The sequence below is a fragment of the Marmota flaviventris genome, chromosome 19 (assembly GCF_047511675.1).
Source record: "Marmota flaviventris isolate mMarFla1 chromosome 19, mMarFla1.hap1, whole genome shotgun sequence".
Lineage (NCBI taxonomy): Eukaryota > Metazoa > Chordata > Mammalia > Rodentia > Sciuridae > Marmota > Marmota flaviventris.
This window is the reverse complement of record NC_092516.1, coordinates 6,543,472-6,565,263: the sequence shown is the minus strand read 5'-3', so window position 1 is coordinate 6,565,263 and position 21,792 is coordinate 6,543,472. Positions and strand designations below refer to the sequence as shown.

Genomic DNA, 21,792 nt, shown 5'->3' with positions numbered 1-21,792 from the left:
TGAATCATGGTCTTTCCGTAAACTAACTGAATGAAAATCTACATAGACCTTGACCCACGCACCCACCCAGAAGTATCATTCTGGAGTCACTGTGAATAAACAACAGAACCACACACTCTACAAATTGGCCACAGCTGATGAGCAGGGAATGCAACCTGTGGGTTGCAGTGGCTCAGCGAATCCTCAGGCCAGGTGGGGGCGCCCAATGAGCATATGCAGCGCCAGGTCTCAGGGATGGGGACGGAGACTGCGGCACCACGGGACACGATGATTGGATGGATTACGGGAAGGCGGGAAATAGAACTTGATGGAGTGCTCTGAGCCTCTGATTGGCTGCCAAGCACAGTTTGAGTCAGCTAGTGGAAGAGATGCTGGGCGCAGCTAGCGCACCGGCCTCTGATTGGATAGAGCGCGGCGGCCCCTCCGATTCTCTGGGCAGACCTCTGCGCGGCGCCGGGCCAGGGTCCCGGGGTTCGAGGCTACAGCGGGAGGGCCAGATCCTGGGCGACTGCAGCAGCCAAGCTGGCGGCGCGGCTGCCCCGCTCCCGCTCGCACCCGCGGCTCGTCCGCGGCCGGGTTCACTCCCGGCTGGGCAGTGCTCGCGCGTCGCTGCCGCCTAGACCGCCGCCTGCGCTATCCCTGCCGCACCCACCGCTACCGGGCCTGCCGCCCGGCTTCAGCTCCAGTGCCCCTCCGCCCTCGGCCCTCGCCCGGGCTGAGCTGCCACCGCTGCCCGCACTCCCGCTGCGACCCGAGCCTCTAGCGCCCTGGGGCCCCGGAGACCACTTGACGCTGCCGGAGCTGCCGCCGGAGGCCTGCGCGCCGGCGCTACCCGCCGCGGCGCTCGCCCTGCAAGACTTGCCGCGCCTGCCCGCGCCCGCGCCGCCGCCCGCGCACCTGCCGCTACCTCCGCTGCCCGAGGCCGCGATGGCCACCGCGCCGGGGCCGGTGGGCGCGCGCGGCCGTCCGCCCCTGTTAGACGAGCCGCAGCAGCAGCCGCTACCGCCGCTGCCTGCTCGACCCTCGCCTTTCAACCTGCTGGCGCCGCCCACGCCCCGCGACCCCTGGCCGCTGCCAGTCTTCCCTCCGCCCCCACCACCGCACTTTTTCCTGTCACCGCCTTTCTGACTGACCCTCCCGAGGCCGCGGGCCGCAGGGCCAGCGGACAGGTGAGTGGACAGCCTTGCCTAGACAAGGGCAGATTCAGAAGGCGTGAGTCAGAGCCCGGACTGGGGACCAAAGAAGGGTATCAGGGCAGTAGCCTAGGTTTGGGGAAGAAAAGCGTTTAAGTCTGACCATAAAGTCCTTTTAAGTAAATTGGGGGCTTTCTTCCATCTTTCTCTCCAGCCCTGAAGCCTCTTGCAAGGTTATTTGAGAATGTAACTCATCCCAGTGCTGATAACTGGCTGGTGTTCAGGCAGCAAGCAGGACTGCTGCTCATGGGGAAGGAAATGGGGATGAAGGGATGAAGACAAGTTTGAATGCTTCAATCCATGTCCAAAATTAATCATTTTTTCCTGATAAGGGATCAGGATGCCATGGCTGAGGCCCTCCTCTGTTTACCCTTGGAAATTCTGATCCTCCCAGGTCTTAGTCATACTTTTTCTGAAATAGATCCAGGGGTCCTGCTGACCTCTAGCCTTGATGATGGACAATCGATACTGGGCAGGAGGATCACATACAAGGGCTGTGAAGTCATCCTCAGGGGACTGGAGAGCTCCAGGCTGAGTCCTGAGAGGAAACTCCTGTAGTCTCTCCAGCCTTACTGGCCTTCCACCCCCATCTGGCCAGTTTCTGTACAGGCAGTGCAATTCAATGAAGTTCTTTGTTCCACAGGTGGCAGAGGCTCAGGTAACCACCCAGGCGGCTCATCTCCACTGGCTTCTTGACAGCAGCACAGCAGTGGTAACAGGAAGCTGATCTTGACTTTGAGGGACTTGTTAGAGCCCAGAACTCACCAGCAAGAAGGGTAGTGCATTAGGTTCCCGTGTCTGTGATAACACCACAAACTGAGTGGCCCAAGTCTGCAGAAATTTGCTTTCAGTTCTGGAGGCCAAAAATCCCAGATACAGGCCTTGGCAGGGCCTCTCTCCCTCTGAAGGCACTAGGGAAGGATTCTTCTTGCCTTTCCCAGCTTCTGGTGGCTCTGGGCCCTCCTTGGCTTGGGCCTCTTCACTCCAGTCTCTGCTCCCTCACAAGCTTCTTTGTGCCTGTCTCACATCTCCCTGTTTTCCTCTTATAAGGACATCTTTCCTTGGAAGCTTGGATGCAGGGGCCCACACTCAATCCATTAATCTCATCTTGAGATCCTTCTTGTAATTGCATTTGCAAAGATCCTTTTATTAGAAAAGGTGGCATTCCCTGCTTCCTTTTTTTTTTTTTTTTTTTTTTTTTTTTTTGGTACTGGGGGTTGAACTCAGGGGCACTGGACCACTGAGCCACACCCCCAGACCTAGTTTGTATTTTATTTAGAGACAGGGTCTCACTGTGTTTCTTAATGCCTCACTTTTGCTGAGGCTGGCTTTGAACTGGGCATCCTCCTGTCTCAGCCTCCCAAGCCACTGGGATTACAGGTATGCGCCATGGCGCCCGGCTCAGGTTCCACATTTTGTTGTGGATCCACCATGCAGTCTATACTGGCAGTGTCCTCTCCCCTGTTGGGCTGGCCCACTTCCCTACCTGTCTTCCCAGAACTTCAAGGTCTTGTCACTTACTGGCCAGGGCACTGGGTGCCTCTGGAGCCCTTGGGCAGGAGCCAGTGGTGCTCTGGATAAAGCTCTTACTGGCAACAGAAAAAAACAAAGTGACTGTCTTTCTCCTCTGAATTATGGCCAAGTTCCCATTCTGTTAACTTGCTGCGTCTCCACTTTATATTGTGTAGCCCTCCCCTCAACTAAGAAATGGACATCAGAGACAGTGAATACCTTCCTTTAAAGACAGCACTGTGGGGACCCCACCCTCAAAGCTTGGGAGTCATACCTACTGCTGGTTGAAGGAAAACAATCACCACTGATAATAAAGTTAATTGTTACCCATTCAACTGTGTCTGTTCAGGTTTACAAGTGAAACTGCCCTTATGTGCCTGACAAAAGTCTTGTCCAGGTCAGTCCCTATATCCAAAATGTAGGGGTGCTCACTCAGAAAATGCCTGAGGTGGCCCTGGAGGTAGGCAGAGCCGCACTTCTGTTCCTTTAAGCCTTGAGTTATCTAAGGTCAGGCAGTTGTGACTGCCCAGTGAGGTCCTGGGGCAGACTAGAGCAATGGTGGTTCCCACACTAGGGGCTAAGGCCAGGAGAGAGTGAACCAGAGGCTGGGGGTAGGGTGCTTTCCAGGTAATTGATAGTGGAGAAGGGAACTTTCCACAGTGCCAGTAAAAGCAGGTACTTGAGTCCAGTGAACATGAATATACAAGGCAAAGCTTTTATCTTTGTTTTTGTTTGTTTGTTTTGTTTTGTTTTGTTATGGGTACTGGGGATTGAACCCAGAGATGCTTTATCTTGAGCCACATCCCCAGCCCTTTTTATTTTGAGATACAGTCTCACTAAGTTGCTTAGGGCCTCACTAACTTGCTGAGGCTGGCCTGGAACTTGTGATCCTCCTAAATTTCTGGGATTAACCATCCCTTGGTGCCAGGCTTGGTATTTTCTTTTTTGGGGGTGGGAGGGAAACCAGGGATTGAACTCAGGGGCACTCAACCACTGAGCCACAAACCAATTTTGTATTTTATTAGAGACAGGGTCTCACTGAGTTGCTTAGCACCTCCCTGTTGCTGAGGCTGGCTTTGAACTTGCGGTCTTCCTGTCTCAGCCTCCTGAGCCGCTGGGATTACAGTAATTTCTTTAAGGAGTTAAGTGGTGCTGGGGATGGAACTGGGATCTAGCACATTCTAGGCAAGCATACATCACTGAGTTACAGTTCCAGCACCCCCATCCCTTTTTGTTATATTGGGGATTGAACTCAGAGGGGTTCTACCACTGAGTTATATCCTATCCTTTTAATATTTTTTATTTTGAGGTAGGGTTTTACTAAATGGCTGAGGCTGGCCTCTAACTTTTCATTCTGCCTCAGCCTCCCAAGTCTCTGGAATTATAGGTGTGGCTCACGTGATGTGTGTGTGTGTGTGTATGTGTGTGTATTTTTTTAAGTGCCCAGGACTGAACCCAGGGCCCTTTAACCAGTGGGCCACACCTCCATCTGTTTTTTATTTTGAGATAGGTGACACTAACTTCCTTAGGGCCTCACTAAGTTTCTGAGGCTGGCCTTGAACTTGTGATCCTTTTGCTCAGCCTCCCTAGTGGTTGGGATTGCAGGTGTGTGCCACTGTGCCTGGCTCTTGTAATATTTTCTGGCATCATCCTACTGATTATAGTTGATTTGATTAAGAATAGCCAACCTGGGCTGGGGTTGTGGCTCAGTTGTAGAGCACTTACCTAGCATGGGTGAGGCCCTGGGTTGGATTCCCAGCACCGCATATAAATAATTAAAATAAAGGTCAATTGACAACTAAAAATAAAAAATGAAAATAAATAAATAAATAAATAAATAAAAGAATAGCCAATCTCTGAGGATGAGGGGGAAAAGGCACTTATACATTGATGGTGGGACTGCAAATTGGTGCAACCAATATGGAAAGCAGCATGGAGATTCCTTGGAAAACTTGGAATGGAAAAGTCATTTGACCCAGTTATCCCACTCCTGGGTTTATACTCAAAGGACTTAAAAACAGCATACAACAGTGATGCAGCCACATGGATGCAGCACATTCACAATAGCTAAATTGTGGAACCAACCTAGATGTCCTTCAGTAGATGAATGGATAAAGAAAATGTGATATATATATATAATGGAATTCAGCATTAAAAGAGAATAAAATCATGGCATTTGCAGGTAAATCGATGGAGTTGGAGAATATTATGCTAAGTGAGGGAAGCCAATCCCCAAAAAAACAAATGCTGAATGTTTTCTCTGATATGAGGATGCATATATCCCCAATATGCTTCCATATTGGGGATGGGCTTAGGCGGGGGGGGGGGGGGGGGGGTGGGAGCATGGGAGGAATGGAGGAACTTTAGATAGGGCAAAGGGGAGGAAGGGGAAATGGGAGTAAGAAAGACAGTGGAATGAGATGGACCTCATTACCTTAAGTATGTGCATGAAGACATGAATGGCGTGACTCTACTTTTGTGTACAACCAGAGATGAATAAAGATGTGCTTTATATGTGTACTATGAATTGAAATGCATTCTGCTGTCATGTATAACAAATTAGAATTACCAAAAAAAAAAAAAAATAGCCAATTTCACAATTTCAGCAAAAGTGAGGCACCAAGCAACTCTGTGAGACCCTGCCTCTAAACAAAATACAAAATAGGGCTGGACATGTGGCTCAGTGGTGGAGTAACCCTGAGTTTGATCCCTGGTACACCCCGCCCCCCCAAAAAAAAGCAGGGAGTAGGAAACTTCAGTATAACAATAACAGATCGTTAATCAAGGCCCGAGGGCTCATCTACCACTTGTCCCTGTTCTGATCCCGTCTATGGCATAATCAGGTCTAGCTGCAGTTCCTTTCTGGAAGGAGGGAATGGCAGGCTCTAGAGGAATGGGTGTTGGGGAGGCTCACTGGGAAGAGCCCCTGCCCACTGTGGTCAGGAGGGGCACCCTGAGCCCTGCCCCTCCCCTGAGGGAGCTGGCTCTGAAGTCGACCTGGGCTGCTTCAAGCTTGTCCTCGTTCCTGAGTGTAAGCTTGGCCAAGGTTCCCCAGCACTCTGGGCTGGTTCTTCCTCTGAGCTGCTGAGAATTACCAGGCCTTCAGGCTTCCTCTGCACTTACAGGTTAGGGACTGGCTTCTCCACCAAGAAATCAGTTCCTCAAACTGGCAGGGGGTGGAGCTGCCCTGGGGACTCTTATTGTGCCACCCAAGGCTACTTACTACTTACACAGTCCCCTTCCCCAGCTTTGGCCCCCTTTTGCCCTACCAAAGCTGAGCTTGAGCTTCTTCTGTCCACCTGATCCTCTCTGTCGCTCCCAGAGGGAACCAAGACAAAGTCATTTTATCACTGCAGTACAGGGCTGGGCTGAAGGAGGGAGGCTGAGGCCCCAGCCTTGGTTTCTTCCCGGAGCAGTACATTATAAGTTTCCCTCCCCCTTCTCTTTCCTGCTTGGGTGAGGCAGGGCAGGGATTCCTGTGGATATGTTAAAGTGCCTTTTTAGATGGTAACTTTGCTGAGCAGGCCCAAGCTCTCCATATCAATGACATTCCAGCCCCTGTCAGTCCCTGAGTAGACTCCCAATTTAACCCTTCGGTTCCCAGGATCCAACTCCATCCACATGGAGGGGGGGGCGGCGGGGAGACATGTGAGATGTGAGACTTGGGTGGAAGGTGACTGAGCTAACTGGGCCACCAGTGGGCAAGCCTGGCAGGCACTGATCATTGGGGAGGTACCTAAGTCCTACAGTGTGTATCCCTCTGGGGCTGGCTGGTTCCTGGCAGTGTAGCACTCTGCTTGGCTTCCTGTACAGACATTGAGCCAAAGAAGGCAGGGGGCCTTCCTGGGGGTGTCCAGGCTCAGCTTACTGGGTATGTGCAGCCCCCCAGCCAGTTATGATGTTATAGGCTTAGAGTTACCCAGGAACTCCTGGGCCACTGAGTCAAGGCTAGGTTGTAGTGTAAACAACTATCCTAATTTTTTTGGAAAGCTGGGCTCAATATTCAAACTGCCCAGGGGGTAAAAAGCCTGTTGGGGAGGGGGCACACAACTGCCTAGGACAAGAAAGAAAGGGGGGCAACCCAAGGCAGGTGTACAGCCCAGGACCCGGCTCTCCCAATCAAACTGGGGATACTCAAACTGGAATGTCCCAGGTCAACTGGGTGAGTTGGGCACCTGAGACCTAAGGCAAGAGGGTTTTTTTTTTTTTTTCTGGGCCTGGGGAAGAGGAAACCCCCTATATGGAGCTGCCTAGGGTAGGGTCCTGTCCGTGGGCCCTCTGGATACCCAAGCTTGCTGCTGCCACCTGACAACTGCCCAAACCTGTGCGGCTGGATTCCTGGCAGCCCCTGAAGGCCACAGAGGGAGCTCACAGTCAGGCTTGTCTCTATTTGTCATTCTTTCCACCAGCCCCTCATCCTTGAGATATACAAGCCCCAGGGGCTGGATGACCTGGAAGAACCCAACACCATCACTGGAGGGCTAGAGACCAGCCATTGTCTAATCCACTGTTGTGGGTTCCCACCCCACCCCTGCCACTGTGAAAAAGGCACCTCCTACCTCCTCTGGTCTAGAGCTCTAGACCAGCCCCTCATCCCAGAGGGCCTGCCTCCTGTGGGGAGGCACAGACACTGGTCTCTGTCTCCTTTTTTTTTTTTTTTTTTTGGTATGGGGAGGTTCTCAAGCTTTTGGAGATCACAAACCCCTTTGTCAATCTGATGTAAACATAAACCTCTCCTCCAAAAAGTGCTAAAATTCATACCCAGAAGGAAGGTTCCTGCTCCTGGGTTCTAGTCCCAAACAACCTGGAAGCTAGAACCCTCTATAAATAAAGTCTCTTCAAGTTCAAAGCACTGAAGGCCGAACCTCCCTGACACCAGGTGTGCAGAAGGGGCACCTCCCAGTACTGCCCTTACCAGTTTCTGGTGTCTGTGGCTAGGTCAGTTCCAGCCTCACCTCCAGCCCTCTCTTTCTTGGGAGGAGGAATGGAGGTGAGAGACTGTCCAGGATGAGGGCCCACTCTGCATTTTTCAGAATCCACACACATCTTTGGAAATCCTATGAATGCTCCCTTTTCAGATAATTATAGATGGTGGCTGACACCTGTAATTCCAGTGATCCAGAAACTGATGGGAGGCTGGAGCAAGAGGATCACATGTTCAAGACCAGTCTCAGCAACTTAGCAAGACTCTCAGCAATCTAGTGTGAGCCTATCTCAAAAAATAGTCCAGGTTGTAGCTCAGAGGTAAAGTGCTCCTGGGTTCAGTCTCCAATACCAATAAGTAAAAGTAATAATAGTCCTCAGGGATTCTTTGTCCCCAGAGAAGGGCTTGAGGGAATTCCTGAACTTCCCACAATGGGTCTTTGATGCAAGGAGGTTAAGGAGTTGACTCTCCATGATGCATTCCTGGTAGGGGTCAGAATTTGAGCAGAGGTCTGTGCGACTCTCAGGCTGCCCCCAATGAGGAGGCTCCCAGGGCTCTTTCCTGCCGACTGGAAGGTGTGGCTCAGGGATACCAGAATCCTCCAGGTGTCTCCCCCAGGGAGGCCTGACTGGCTGCACCCTGTCCTGGGCTGCCTGCCCTTTCTTGCTCGGCCTGTGCGCCCCACCTCACCCCTGCTCGCCTCCCCAGCAGGCTCCTCTTTGTCCCCTGGTCTCTGGAGGCTTTCAGCAGCTCAGCTCAGCCCCCCAGATTCGGCAGCGGGGGTGGGGCAGGCACACCTGAGCTGAGATAGAAGGCGAGTAGTTTTCTAGGCCGTTGTCAGGGCAATGCCACCTGAGCTGGGCGCCAGGCACCTGTTGCCCAGGGAACCGCGCAGGCGGGGCCCCTCCCCTGGGAGCCGCCAGGGCCACTGGGCTGAGACAGAAGGCAGATCAGATTCCGGAGAATCTTGGGCGGGTAGGGGGACCGAGAGGGGGTTCGATACTCGGGGAGGAGGGGCACATTTGCATCATGAAATGAGGCAGGGGGATGACAAAGGTGGCATGGGAGTGGGCAGGCTCAGAGGGCAGGCTGAGACTCCCTTTGCCTATTCCTCTGTCCCTAGCCAGTTACCTCGGCACCCCATCTCCCCTGTTCTTCAACTTGCCCCACCCAGTCTTCTCATTCCTGGTCCCTGAGCTCCAAAGCAGAGTTGTTCTTCCTCCCCAGGCCGCCAGGTCTAGGTAGACCCCCTCCCACTGGCCCTGAGGCTCCCCTACCGCCCCTCCCATGCACCTCCAGCTCTCCTCCTCCTCAACCCTCAGGTCCCACGGCCCAATCAAGGCCTCCCAGCCCTTGGCTCTGCTCCTCCCCTGCTCGGTCCTTAAAACCCCGCCTGCAGCCAAGACCGGCAGAGGCCCCAGGTGGCACCTTGGCTGGTGCTACTCTGAAGGAACCAGCGCCAGCTGGGAGAGGAAGCAGCGAGCTGGGTGAGCTTGGCCTCACCAGACTGCAGGAGTCTGAGGGGCGATAGGCCACCAAGGGGACAAAAACCCCTCAGCTAAGTGGGACAGAGACTGGCTTTTGTTCCGTGAGGATCTGACACCTGCAAGAGGCCTACAGATGTGAGGACTGTCCTGACCTAGAGGCTTCGATTCATTCTCCCCTCTCCCTGGGCACTGAGACCCACCCACCTGACTCGTCTGGTCCTCTCTGTGAGTCAACCAGACTGCTTGGGGCTGGGGAGACCTGACTGAGGGGCAGATGGCTTCAACTGGTCTTGAACTCCTGGGCATGACCCTGGCTGTGCTGGGATGGTTGGGGACCCTGGTTTCCTGCGCCCTGCCCCTGTGGAAAGTGACTGCTTTCATCGGCAACAGCATCGTGGTGGCCCAGGTGGTGTGGGAGGGGCTGTGGATGTCCTGCGTGGTGCAGAGCACTGGCCAGATGCAGTGCAAGGTGTATGACTCGCTGCTGGCACTGCCCCAGGACCTGCAGGCCGCGCGTGCCCTCTGTGTCGTAGCCCTCCTGCTGGCCCTGCTTGGCCTGCTGGTGGCCATCACTGGGGCCCAGTGTACTACGTGTGTGGAGGACGAAGGTGCCAAGGCCCGCATTGTGCTCACTGCTGGAGTCCTCCTGCTCCTCGCAGGCATCCTGGTGCTCATCCCGGTCTGCTGGACGGCCCACGCCATCATCCAGGATTTCTACAACCCCCTGGTGGCTGAGGCCCTCAAGCGGGAGCTGGGGGCTTCTCTCTACCTGGGCTGGGCTGCAGCTGCACTGCTCATGCTGGGTGGGGGGCTCCTCTGCTGCACATGCCCCCCACCCCAGTTTGAGCGGCCCCGTGGACCTAGGCTGGGCTACTCCATCCCTTCCCGCTCAGGCGTGTCGGGGCTGGACAAGAGGGACTACGTGTGAGGAAAAGGCTTCCTTCAGGCGTCTGCACCTTCAGACTCTGATTGCACCCTTGCTTCTAACCACCCCTTCCCTTGTGGGAGCCTATTTCTGCACAGCCGGAGCCAGACCTGGCGTTACAGATGTTCTCGGCTGGTCTGGCTGAAATGACCCTTAGTGGGGTCGAAATGGGGCCAAAGGTGTTGGTGCGCCAGACCACCTTGTCTCCCTTGTTTTCTTCTGTTGTCCAGGACATAGACTGACCTTTCTTCCTCTGAGCCCTCCCCCCTGCCCCAGGAACAAAGGCCAGCATCTCCTTGTCTCCAAAATAAAGGAGATTGTGCTCTCCCTGCTTGGTTCATTTTGGCCCAAACTTCACCTGCATAAATAGGCCCTTTGGGACCAGCCAGCCTGTCAGTTCCCCAGCTCTGCCCTCAAGTCTGGAATCTGGAATAAAAAGAGATCTTGTAATCAGGTTTCCTTTGTTTTGTACACTTGACTCCCCTGAGGTGTCAGGCCAAGGTCTGCTTCAGGTCCTGCCCAGTGAAGAACCTTTTTTACACCATGGGGTCAAAGCCAGGAAAGGATCTGGGACAAGAGATCATCATTGACTTGCATCCACCCGTCTCCTCCTCTAGCCAGGCAGGGAACTCCATCCCCAGCAAAAGCAAAGGCACAGAAACAAAACATACTTTATTTAGTAAAATCTTGTGTGGGCCAGACATGGGCAGATGTGTGCAGGGTTAGAGGTGTGGGTGGTGAGGTCTACAGCACAGCTGGGACCAGACTTGGGGAGAGGACGTGGTAATAATGGAGGAGGTAGAGGTCAGAAGACAAAGTGGTGGGCAGTCCTTTGGTAACTCATCAGGAGTCCTTCCTGGCCTGATGAGGAGGGGTGTGGCTGTCCATCAAAGTCTAGAGAAGCCCAGTCCCCAGAAACAGTGGGAGCTCTCCTCCGGATAGGCCATCTTGTGGTCCCAAAAGCCACAGCAGCAAGGAGCCTTCACTTTGGTCCCACAGCTCCAGCTTGGCTTCCAAGATGGTGTTGCTCAAAGTGAAGAAGAATCCAGAAACAAATTTATCCAAAGGTGAAATATGCCAACAGCAGAGCCCAAGTGGGAGTTTGGGTCATCTTAGATTAAAGAGATACCTTCCCCTCCCCCATTAAAAAAAAAAAAAAAAGCAAAAAACAAGAACCAAACCCAAAGCTGTCAGGCATCACCACTTCTCAATGGCTCCAGCTCAGGGGCCAAGGCTCCCTGATTAATGGAGCCTCATTCCCCTGCTAGCATCAAACGTAATTCTTGGTGGGGTACTCAGAGGGTCCCCGAGAGGGGGAATGCGGGGCAGATGCTGAATATCGGGCCATGTAATGGCTGGAGCTCCGGGCCTCTCCAGAGGGGCAGGTGCAGCACAGCAGTCCCCCACCCAGCATCAGAAGGCCACAGGCTGCCCAGCCCAAATACAGGGAGGCCCCCAGCTCTCTCTTCTGGGCCTCAGCCACCAGGGGGTTGTAGAAGTCCTGGATGATGGTGTGGGCTGTCCAGCAGACTGGGATCAAGGTTAGAACCCCTGAGATGACAAAGATGATCCCAGAAGTGAGCACCAGGCGGGCCTTGGAATCCTGGTCCTCCACACAGGTGGTGCACTTGGCCCCAGCAAGGTAGACCAGCAGGCCGACCAGGGCCAAAAGGAGGGTGATGACACAGAGGGCACGTGCAGCCTGCAGGTCCTGGGGCAGTGCCAGCAGCGAGTCATACACCTTGCACTGCATCTGGCCAGTGCTCTGCACCACGCAGGACATCCACAGCCCCTCCCACACCACCTGGGCCACCACGATGCTGTTGCCGATGAAAGCGGTCACCTTCCACAGGGGCAGGGTGCAGGAAATCAGAGCCTTTACCCAGCCCAGCAAAGCTAGGACAATTCCCAGGATCTGCAGACCAGCAGAGGCCATGGCAAGGTTGAAGGGGCTACATTACATGGGAGAACAAAAGCAGAAGAATGTTAAAGGGTGGCTGGCCCAGACCTTATGTCACAGCTGTGACCCCACACAGGATGCCAACAGCAGGAACCCCGGGAGTTGTCCACAGGTCCTGATATTGGAGCAAGCTGTACTCTGTGAGCCTCAATTACTCACGGTCAAAATTAGCATTTAATGCCTCCCTAGTTAATCACTTCTTTCCCAATAATGAAGGTTGCCCAGGTTTCTCCCACCAGGTGCGGCTGTCCAGCCTGGCTCAGCCCTGGAGGGGCAGGCAAGGTGCGGGGGACACAAGGAGTTCCTTCTGGAAGGCCACCCCAATGACTGCCTGGGTTCACCCTCACTCTCCTTTGAGGGGCCAAGGAGTGAGCCCTCAAAGTTGGGGAACTTTTTGTGCGTATTTAGACCAAAAGGCCATGTTAGGGTCCCAAGAGGAGATAAAAATCCAAGGGTCTGTTCAGCTGTTCCTCCACCACTAAGCTGGCTGCACCTGTGTTGGTCAGGCCCAAGATGTCGGGCTCACCAACCGAGGGGGATTTGCCGGATCTAGCTACCCGAAGTTTCGCCCCCGAATGCGTCCCTACCCTTCTCTCCTTCCCTTTCCACATACTGTGGCTTGACTCTGTGCGAGGGCGCGAGGGCGGGTTCCACCACCGACCCCCTGGGCCACAGCTACAAGGCACTGAGCGCCGGGAGGGGCTCAATGGCGCGCGGGCCGCAGGATTCCCTCCCGCAGGTGAGGGGGAGGGGAGTCCCGCCCTGGAGAGGAAGGCAGGTGGGGGAGGGGCTCGCGGAGTTTCGGTGCCTTTGTCCCTGGGGAGGGGGAGGGGCGTTTAACCCTTCTGGAACTGCGGAAGGACTGGATCCCCTCAATACAGCCTCATGCCCAGGGACTCGCCCACCCAGGTGGCCCCGCATGCGTCCCCAAGCCCCCTGCACTAGGCTCCGCAAGGTGTGTCTCCCAAGCCCAATACACACACTTGCCCCGGGCTCACCTGCGTGAAGGACCTGAAAGATCCGTAGGCCGAGTGTGGGGACGGGGGCGGAGACGGGGGGTCTTAAAGAGGCAATGACGTCACTCGGCCACCTCCCCCGGGGAGGGCCAGAGACCCCGACCCGATCGGCAGTGGGCGCGAACGCTTCCCAAGCTAGTCAGAGAGGGGCGCTAGAGACCCAGACTGCTGCACCTGCAACCGGTTGGGATTCGGGGACCCGGGTTGGCTGACACCTCAGCCACCACTTATTAGCACTATGACCTCGGGAATTCATTCAACTTTCCCAAGCCTCAGTTTTCTACTCTGAAAAATGAAGACAGCAAGCATGCATTTTAGTATGTATGTCCTAAGGTATAAATTAAAGAGAACATTATTACACTACTGGAGTGACTCTGAATCATGTACAGCCAGAGGAATGAGAAGTTGTGCTCCATTTGTGTACCATATGTCAAAATACATTCTACTGTAAAATTAATTAATTTCAAAAAGGAACATAATTTTTGCTATTGTTGCAGCCCCGGGGGGGGGGCCTTAAAAAAGCAGCAGTTAGCCTCACGCAGTGGCGCACGCCTGTAATCCCAGCGGCTCCGGGAGGCTGAAGCAGGAAGATCAAGAGTTCAAAGCAGCCTCCGCAACTTAGAGAGGCCCTAAGCAACTCAGTGAGACCCTGTCTCTAAATAAAATATATAAAAAGGGCTGGGGATGTGGCTTAGTGACTAAGCGCACCTGGGTTGAAACCCCAGCACCAAAAATTAAATTAAATTTTAAAAACCAGCAGTTACCCCCTGGTTTAAAGAACCTTTGGTCATGTATAATTAATTGGAACAATTTTTTTTTTTTTTTTTTTTTTTTGGTAAAGAATCTTTGAGAGGACTGGGATGTAACTCAGTGGTAGAGTGCTAGTGCAGGAGGTCCTGGGTTTGATCCTCAGCTTTGCAAAACAAAATAAAATTTTTTGAAAGATCTCACAGAGTTAAAAATTATATAAGAAATCAATAATTATTTTTATGGGTTGTTTCATATCTGATTCGCCCTATCCCACAAGTTCCGGATTTGAGCGCCGAATGGGCAGAGCCGGGTCCGCATGCTTGCAGAGTACTGGAGGCCCCCAGCGCTGGGACTGTTTGTTGAAAGAATGACTGAAGGTAGCGGGCCGCACGGGGAGGGGCATCCCGGAGCGGATGGCCGGGCGGGAGAAGGCCAGGGCCCCGCCCCGGAAGGCGGGGGCGGGGGCGGGGCGGCGATCCCCTGTCTCCGCCGCCCGGCGGCCGGTGCAGACGGCGGTGGCCTCCAGGCGCTTACTATGGCTCTTGGCTCGATGCGCCCGATGCTGCGGCTCCTCGTGCTGGGGCTCGGGCTGGGGCTGCTACGCGCCGCAACCGGGGAGCAGGCACCAGGTATGCGGGGCACAGGGGCTGGGAGCCAAGATTGGGTGCCTGGAGGACCATCCGGAACTGGGAAACCGGACGGACGTAGAGATCCGGGGTCAGGTGGTCTTCAGACTCCGTGTGTTCTAGTGGGGAAGGTCCATCACACTCCCAAGTTTCATTCCTACTCTGGGCTCTCAGTTTCTCTGCATGTCCAATTGGGGTGTGGGGTCTTCTGCCCCAAAAGTCCTTGCCAGAAGTGGAGAGGAAGTTTAAGGGCGGGAGGTTTCTTCGGTAAGAGGGCACACCCCCCAGCCTGGTCTTTAAGGGTCTGCCCAGCCCCAGTGATTGAGGAGTCGGGGGGGGGGGAGGGTGTTGGGAATTCTGGGGGTCTGTGCCTTCTATACCATGTGGGGTGCCCCCTTCCATCCGGTGACTTCAGTGCCCAGCTATGCGGGAGGAGGGACCGGGGTCGGGCCGGGTGCCCAGGAGTGAGTCACCCACTGGCGGCGGGGGGGTTGTGGGGACCTGACCCCTCTCCCCAAAGTTCCACGCTACTACCCCCACCCGCACTGCCATCTCCGGGTCATGCCGTTCGGTCACCTGTGAGGAATGCGGGGGGGAGGGCGCCGGTGACTCACGTTATTCGAGCCGACCGACCCTGACCTCAGCCCCCAGAATAGCCGCGTCCCGCCCCCATGCTAACCCGCTGCCCCCTCCCCAGGCACCGCCCCCTGCTCTAGCGGCAGTTCCTGGAGCGCGGACCTGGACAAGTGCATGGACTGTGCGTCGTGTCCCGCGCGACCGCACAGTGACTTCTGCCTGGGCTGTAAGTGGGGTGCGGGTCCGGCGGCAAGTGGACCTCAGTGGAGCCGAGAGGGTAGCTGGGGGGGGGCTAGAGGGCTTCGGATCTGGGAAATTAATCCCCAGAAGGCGCAAGTGGGGTGCAAGCTTGAGGCTCAGTTCTAGGGGGCGGGGCTGGTCCGGAGAGGGTCGAAGTCTGACTTGAATCTTGGTCCCCAGGCGCTGCGGCACCTCCCGCCCCCTTCCGGCTGCTTTGGCCCATCCTGGGGGGTGCCCTGAGCCTGGCCCTGGTGCTGGCACTGCTTTCTGCCTTCCTGGTCTGGAGACGGTGCCGCAGGAGAGAGAAGTTTACCAGTAAGTGTGCCCCGCCAAGCCGCCTACCCCATCGATCTTCCACATTTCAGCTGCTCATGACCCACGTCTTATCTTGCAGCCCCCATAGAGGAGACTGGTGGAGAGGGCTGTCCAGGTGTGGCGCTGATCCAGTGACTGAGCACCCCCACCGCCTGTGCGGCACTCACTCAATCCGTTCATTCATTTGTTCATTCATTCTGGAGCCAGCTCCTGCCTCCCAGACACAGGCCTAGCCAGGTTCCTCCAACCACAGGCGGGGCAGGCAGTGAATCACCCCTGAGACCTGGGCCCAGGGTTCAGGAGAGCCTTCCAAGGAGTCTGATTGCCCTATGTCTGTCTGGTTCCAGGACAGAAAGGGAGCCTCAAGCTGGCTCACACTAAGAAACTGCAGCATTTGCACAAGGGGGGTCTCTCCCTTCCCCTGATGCCCTGGATACCAGGCTGACTTCAGGGGCAGACACAACACTAGGCCCGACCCACACAGATGGACTGAAACTCCTCTAGGGGTCCTCATCTTGGGGGATTAGGGCCCTGTTCTTATAGGGGGCTGGCCCTCTAGGAGGGCTGGCCCTAAAATACAGACCCCTGCAACCCAAAGGGGGGAGGAGATATTTATTTTGGGGAGAACTTTAGAGTGGAGGGAGAATTTATTAATAAAATAATCTTTAACTTTAAATGGTTTGGAGTGTGGCATGATCCTGGGCTTGACTCCCCAGAGCTGGAGGGAGGGAGTGAGTCAGGCTGCCGCGGGGGCGGAGGGGGGGGGTGAGGCTCTGACTCATACATTCTCAATGCCTGGAGCCCAGCCTGCCAGGACCTGGCCAGCCGTTTTCCAGGGAAGATCTTGAGGAGAAACACCAGCATCCAGCACCCCACCCTTCCCAAAGGCCTCAGGTTTCAGACTGAAGACTTCAATTGTTCAGCAATTTTTTATTCCCTTTTTCAGGGCATACCTCCCCTTCCCCTGCTGCTGCCCTCCCATCCCAAGGTTCCATTGAGTTCAGTGTCCTCTTTTGAGGAAAGGTCCTGTTGCCCAAACACCAATCTGGAGGAAGATACACAAGCAAGCACCTTGTCCCTTCCTGAGGGTTGCAGTCTCCCCTGGGGAAAGACATGGGGAATGATGTTGCCCACTATTGCTCAGAGGTCCATTATGTCCCCAGCTGGGGTTGCAGGATAGTGGGGACTAGGAGTATCCCCCAGCCTCAGCAGCCGAAGAGCCTCAGGGATTAAATTCCCAGGATAGCGCCAGAGAAGTAGTTCTGAGCAAGGACTCCTGGAAGAAGAAGAAATGACAGTCAAGACACTGGGCTGAAAACTGGCCTGGACCTGGTGGGTCCAGGTTTCTCACTCGGAGTCAAGATGTGAATCAGCACAGAAGTTGGCTACAAGTTAAAAATAGCATGATGAGGCAGGATATGATGAGTGGCAGTTCTGAGGACCCGTTATGATCCTCTGGAAGACTTAGTGGAGATGCCTACCTCAGTGAGGGCAGGGCGGGTGGAAAAGCCATGGGGGGGCTGCAGTAAGGGTGGTCATTATGTAGGCTCAGGCGAGAGAAGTGGGTGGCCATGTTCTCCTCAGACAGAAACTGCTTTCGTAACGGCTCCCTGGGAAGAGATGGGGAGGAAGGCAGGCAGGGATATTAAGAGGGGAGGTAGATTGGTGGGCATCAGAGGAGACTGATATTGGAAGTCCTCCCTGCCCTCAAACTCACTGCTCCTCCTCCAGGCGCCGCTTGGTGCTCATGGGCATAGCTCCTCGGAGAGGGGAGCTGGGAAAAAGAGAGAGCCAGGAGCACCCCACCTTCGGCCCCTTCCCAAAGATCTATCCACCTGAGCTTGCAGCATCAGCACCTGAGCACCCAGCCCATTCCTGTGATGGTGGCACCTAAGCCACCCATTCTGGTCATCAGAATACGTGGAAGGTCTAAACCCCAAGCTCCCAGACTCAGCCGGACCTCAGCTTAAGTCCCACAGTTTGCTCCACCCGGTATCAACCCTTAGGCCAGCCATGAGTCCCCAGCCAAAGCTGCGCTCCTCAGTCGTACCAACCCAGGGATCCCACACGTACCTGGCGTCCTGGCCTCGAGTCGCCCCTGAGGCGGTCCGCGGATCGTGCAGGGCCCGACCTGGGGGGCCCCGCTCCAGGGGCTGCTGAAGGATCATTGGGGTTCAGGGTATTAAGGCAGGAGGGGTAGGATCCGGGTGATAGGGGCGGAGCCTTCGGGGGCGTGACCCACTGCGAGGGGCGTGGCTTCTAGCGCGCGCAGTGGCGAGGCCTGCGCAGGCGCGGAAGACGAACGGCGCGTGGCTGGAAGGCGCGTAGGTTCGGCGGGGTGGGGGAGGGGTCCAGACGTAACAGGGCAGCGGCGCCACTTAATGTCGAGGGGCTTCGCGGCGCTCTCCTCTGTTTTTGGGGTGCGTGAAGCACGTGGTAGCCACTTTTCGCGCTCGGCCGGCCGGTAGTGTCGAGACACGGTGCCGCGGAGGGTAGCCGCTTGCGCGTACGTCCGGAGTCAGAAGGCTACGTTCCGCGCGGAGCACTCTGGGAGTAGTAGTTCCTGCGATGGAGCGCGCTGCCCCGCTAGCGGTGCCTCTGGGTCAGGTGAGTGAGTTTTGTGCGCGGTGCCTTCTGGGGTTTGTAGTCCATGCTTTGCTTGAATGGGATGGACAAGGAAAGATGAGGCAGCCCTGGTGTGCGTGGGCCGTTTGTGGGATTTGGACTCTAATGGGGGGAGGAACAGGAGAGTAACCCAGAAGGGCCTAACTTGGATAGGAATTAGATGTTGGTACCGGTTTTTTTGTGCAGGAAAAATAGAGCCACTTAAAAAACAAAATAGTTGAGGCCTGAAACGGAGACACGCCTGGGAACTCGAGGCTCAGGCAGGAGCATCACAAGTTCGAGGCCAGCCCTAGCTACATAGCGAGACCCTGGCTCAAAATAAAAAGAACTGGGAACCTCTCGAGGTGGCTCACGCGTGTATTCCCAGCTCCTTGGGAGACTGAGGCAGGAGGATTGCAAGTTCAAGGCCAGCCTAACCAACTGATTGAGGTCATATGCAACTTAGTGAGACCCCATCTAGAAATTTAAAAAATAAAAAGGGACAGGAATTTAGCTCAGTGGTAAAGCACCCCAATTCAATCCCCAGTGCCAATAAATAATAACAACAATAATAATAATAATAAAAAGAACTGGGGATGTAGCTCAGTTGTAAAGGGCCCCTGGGTTCAGTACCTAGTACCCACCACCCCCAAATTAACAGAATAACTGTAGAAGAGACACTGTTTTGTGATGCTGGAGATCAGTCCCAAGACCTTATCCACGCCAAGTATGTGCTGCACTGCCAGCCCCAAAGAACCAGTTTTTAAGCACTTTCTATGTGACAGCCCCATGTGAAGCTCTTTATATACATTAGCTCACCTAATTGTGATAGACTCTCCTGTGACCTCCATCTCACCACGGGAGAAACTGATAAGAGAGGTTTTGGTGTTTGCTCAGAGGTCCACTAGACATCATTTCTGCTCCTCTTTCCTCACCCTCTTCTTGGAGCCACTCTTAGTTATGCATGGGCAAAGTGCCTTTGTGGTGGGCCACCTCAAAAGAGGGCTGAGAAGTCTTGGCAGTGGGAAGCCAGGCCTGTGGCAGGGAAGGCATGAAGAAGTCTGTAATTGGGGGCCTCATCCAGCTTCTCCCCACAGACAGAGGTGTTTCAGGCCCTGCAGCGGCTGCACATGACCATCTTCTCCCAGAGTGTTTCACCCTGTGGGAAGTTCCTGGCGGCAGGCAACAATTATGGGCAGATTGCTATCTTCAGGTACTCTTGTCCCTTGCTCCCTACCATGTGTGAATCCTGGTATTTGGCCCTCCTGCTTCTGACCTGGCCTTGCCTCCCCCCTGCAGCCTGTCTGCTGCTTTGAGTTCAGAGGCCAAAGAGGAAAGCAAGAAACCCGTGGTGACCTTCCAAGGTGGGTATAGCCATCAAGTCTGGCTTAGAGGACCCTGGAGTGGAAGAGGGGACAGGGTGGGCTAAGGTTCTTCATTTCTTTTCAGCCCATGATGGGCCCGTCTACAGCATGGTCTCCACTGATCGACATCTGCTCAGTGCTGGCGATGGGGAGGTGAAGGCCTGGCTTTGGGCAGAGATCCTCAAGAAGGTAAGGAGTCTAGAGGCTGGGGAAGGGTTGGCCTGCCCTATGCCAGGGAGAGCCTTTGAGGTCACCTGGTGTTTTCCCTTACAAAGGGCTGTAAGGAACTGTGGCGTCGTCAGCCCCCATACAGGTGAGCCAGGGCCACTTGGGTGGAAGGCAGGTAGGGTGAGGGCACTAGCCTCACTGATGCTGACCCTGCTTTTTATCCCCCAGGACCAGCCTGGAAGTGCCTGAGATCAATGCCTTGCTGCTTGTCCCCAAGGTCTGATCCCTTTGTGACAGTCTGATCCTTCATCCTCTCCCTGTCTTGATTTGACACTGACTTCTAGCTCTGCCCTGCCTTCCTTTGCAGGAGAATTCCCTCATCCTGGCTGGGGGAGACTGTCAGTTGCACACTATGGACCTTGAAACTGGGACTTTCACGGTGGGTGAGCAGGGCCCTGGAATTGGGGCAGATCAGAGCCAGGGGGAAGCACTCTTCCTGGGTCCCCCTTTACCCTGGCTCTCTCCTGCAGCGGGCCCTCCGGGGCCACACAGACTACATCCACTGCCTGGCACTGCGGGAACGCAGCCCTGAGGTGCTGTCAGGTGGTGAGGATGGGGCTGTGCGACTCTGGGGTAAGTAGGTACAATTGGATGGTAAAATAGTGGTAAGGGAGGCTGGGAACAGTAGGGCTCATAGGGAGCTCTCATGATTCTTTCCCCACAGATCTCCGAACGGTCAGAGAGGTCCAGACGATTGAGGTCTATAAGCACGAGGTGAGGACAGGACTCATACCTCTGTTCTGTATGCCCCCCAACTCCCCAAAGTTGTCTTTACCTTTTCCCTCCCCCGTCAGGAGTGCTCAAGGCCACACAACGGGCGCTGGATTGGATGCTTGGCCACTGACTCAGACTGGATGGTGAGCCTGCAAATTGTGTGGTCAGATGGGGTGGCAGCTCTGGGCCCTGTCAGCTGAGGGCCCATGGCTCTCAGTGGCTAGGGACTCCTACCTTTCTTCCCAGGTCTGTGGAGGGGGCCCAGCCCTCACCCTCTGGCACCTCCGGTCCTCCACACCCACCACCGTCTTTCCAATGCGGGCGCCACAGAAGCATGTCACCTTCTACCAGGACCTGGTAAGTCCCTCTGTTTCACTTCTGCCACCCCTGCCTGGCTCCCCTCTCTAGTCCTGACCCCACTCCCTGTCCTCCACAGATTCTGTCAGCTGGCCAGGGTCGCTGTGTAAACCACTGGCAGCTGAGCGGAGAGCTTAAGGCCCAGGTGCCTGGATCTTCCCCAGGACTGCTCAGCCTCAGCCTCAACCAGCAGCCAGCAGCCCCTGAGTGCAAGGTGGGTGAAGCAAGGGGCTCTGGAGAGTCACTGGAGCCTTGGGGGGTGTCGGCAGGTCAGTCATGCCCTTCTTGTCCCTAGGTCCTGACAGTCGCTGGCAGCAGCTGCCGGGTGGATGTTTTCACCAACCTGGGGTACCGAGCCTTCTCCCTGTCCTTCTGACATCGGACAACATACCCCCACCTTAGGGATTTGGAGTGTTTATCTTTCTTTTTTTTTTTTTTTCTACAATAAAGTTTCAGGCTTTTCTTCTATGTGCTTCCTTCCCAAGAATGGAGGCCAAGTCCATATAGTGGTTTATATATTACTCTGTCTGTTCTTGATACATAAATACCCACACCCACCCCTGCCCTGGAGCAGCCAGAGACTCAGGGAGCCTAGCGCTTAGAAATGATAGACCTATACAGACTGCGAAAATAGAAGCTCTGTTGCACTGCCCCCGCCACCCACCTGGGGTCTCTAGCCCCGAAGCTGCCCCTACTCCCAAAGAGCCCCTGTCTAGCCTCCTGGGGTGAAGAGGGCACCAACCCCACTTGGAAGACATCCAGGCCCTGTCGCTCCATTGGCCCTTAGAGGAAAGTATGCCCCAGAGTGAGTCAAGGGTGGTCGCCTCCGCCCAGCCCTCAGGTCCTTCGGAAAAGGTTGCTGAGGAAGCCGCCGGCAGGCCCGGGGCCCAGGCGCAGTGAGAAGCGTGCTGTGGAGCGGCGTGGGGTCGATGCTGCCGCGCTCAACTCGTTCTGGCGCTGCGAGCGCAGCTGCTGCCCGATCACCACCTGCATGTCGTCCT

General features: G+C 55.1%; 6 protein-coding genes across 7 annotated transcripts in view; 3 read left to right on the top strand and 3 right to left on the bottom strand.

Moving 5' to 3' along the window:
- The first annotated feature begins 9,390 nt into the window (after positions 1-9,390).
- On the top strand, positions 9,391-10,044 carry Cldn9 (claudin 9). Its single transcript, XM_027940977.2, has one exon. The coding sequence runs from the start codon at positions 9,391-9,393 to the stop codon at positions 10,042-10,044; it is 654 nt and encodes a 217-aa protein (XP_027796778.2).
- A 1,267-nt stretch (positions 10,045-11,311) lies between these two features.
- Positions 11,312-11,977, bottom strand: Cldn6 (claudin 6). The gene has a single exon (XM_027940964.1). It carries the CDS (start codon positions 11,975-11,977, stop codon positions 11,312-11,314), a length of 666 nt encoding a protein of 221 aa, XP_027796765.1.
- Positions 11,978-14,243: 2,266 nt separating this feature from the next.
- Tnfrsf12a (TNF receptor superfamily member 12A) lies at positions 14,244-16,200 on the top strand. Its single transcript, XM_027940753.2, has 4 exons — positions 14,244-14,396; positions 15,091-15,195; positions 15,390-15,524; positions 15,604-16,200. The coding sequence occupies exons 1-4, from the start codon at positions 14,303-14,305 to the stop codon at positions 15,657-15,659; spliced, it is 390 nt and encodes a 129-aa protein (XP_027796554.1). The 5' UTR covers positions 14,244-14,302; the 3' UTR covers positions 15,660-16,200.
- A 234-nt stretch (positions 16,201-16,434) lies between these two features.
- On the bottom strand, positions 16,435-17,844 carry Hcfc1r1 (host cell factor C1 regulator 1). 2 transcript variants are annotated; one of them, XM_027940619.3, is made up of 4 exons: positions 17,598-17,844; positions 17,242-17,298; positions 17,006-17,134; positions 16,435-16,800 (listed from the first exon to the last, which is right to left on the bottom strand). In XM_027940619.3, the coding sequence occupies exons 1-4, from the start codon at positions 17,690-17,692 to the stop codon at positions 16,665-16,667; spliced, it is 417 nt and encodes a 138-aa protein (XP_027796420.1). In that variant the 5' UTR covers positions 17,693-17,844; the 3' UTR covers positions 16,435-16,664. The 2 variants fall into 2 exon arrangements, with proteins under 2 accessions (XP_027796420.1, XP_027796421.1); XM_027940620.3 differs by lacking the exon at positions 17,242-17,298.
- A 203-nt stretch (positions 17,845-18,047) lies between these two features.
- Positions 18,048-21,293, top strand: Thoc6 (THO complex subunit 6). The gene is made up of 13 exons (XM_027940617.3): positions 18,048-18,131; positions 19,226-19,341; positions 19,428-19,492; positions 19,578-19,681; positions 19,768-19,805; positions 19,889-19,937; positions 20,028-20,099; positions 20,191-20,293; positions 20,385-20,434; positions 20,515-20,577; positions 20,681-20,791; positions 20,871-21,005; positions 21,087-21,293. The coding sequence occupies exons 1-13, from the start codon at positions 18,093-18,095 to the stop codon at positions 21,165-21,167; spliced, it is 1,026 nt and encodes a 341-aa protein (XP_027796418.2). The 5' UTR covers positions 18,048-18,092; the 3' UTR covers positions 21,168-21,293.
- The window catches only part of Bicdl2 (BICD family like cargo adaptor 2), a 14,994-nt gene continuing 14,491 nt past the window's right edge, over positions 21,290-21,792 (bottom strand). The window contains exon 12 of the mRNA XM_071605376.1: positions 21,290-21,790. Coding sequence (XP_071461477.1) covers positions 21,629-21,790 — 162 coding nt within the window. The 3' untranslated portion in view covers positions 21,290-21,628. The remainder of the gene's footprint in view (positions 21,791-21,792) is intronic.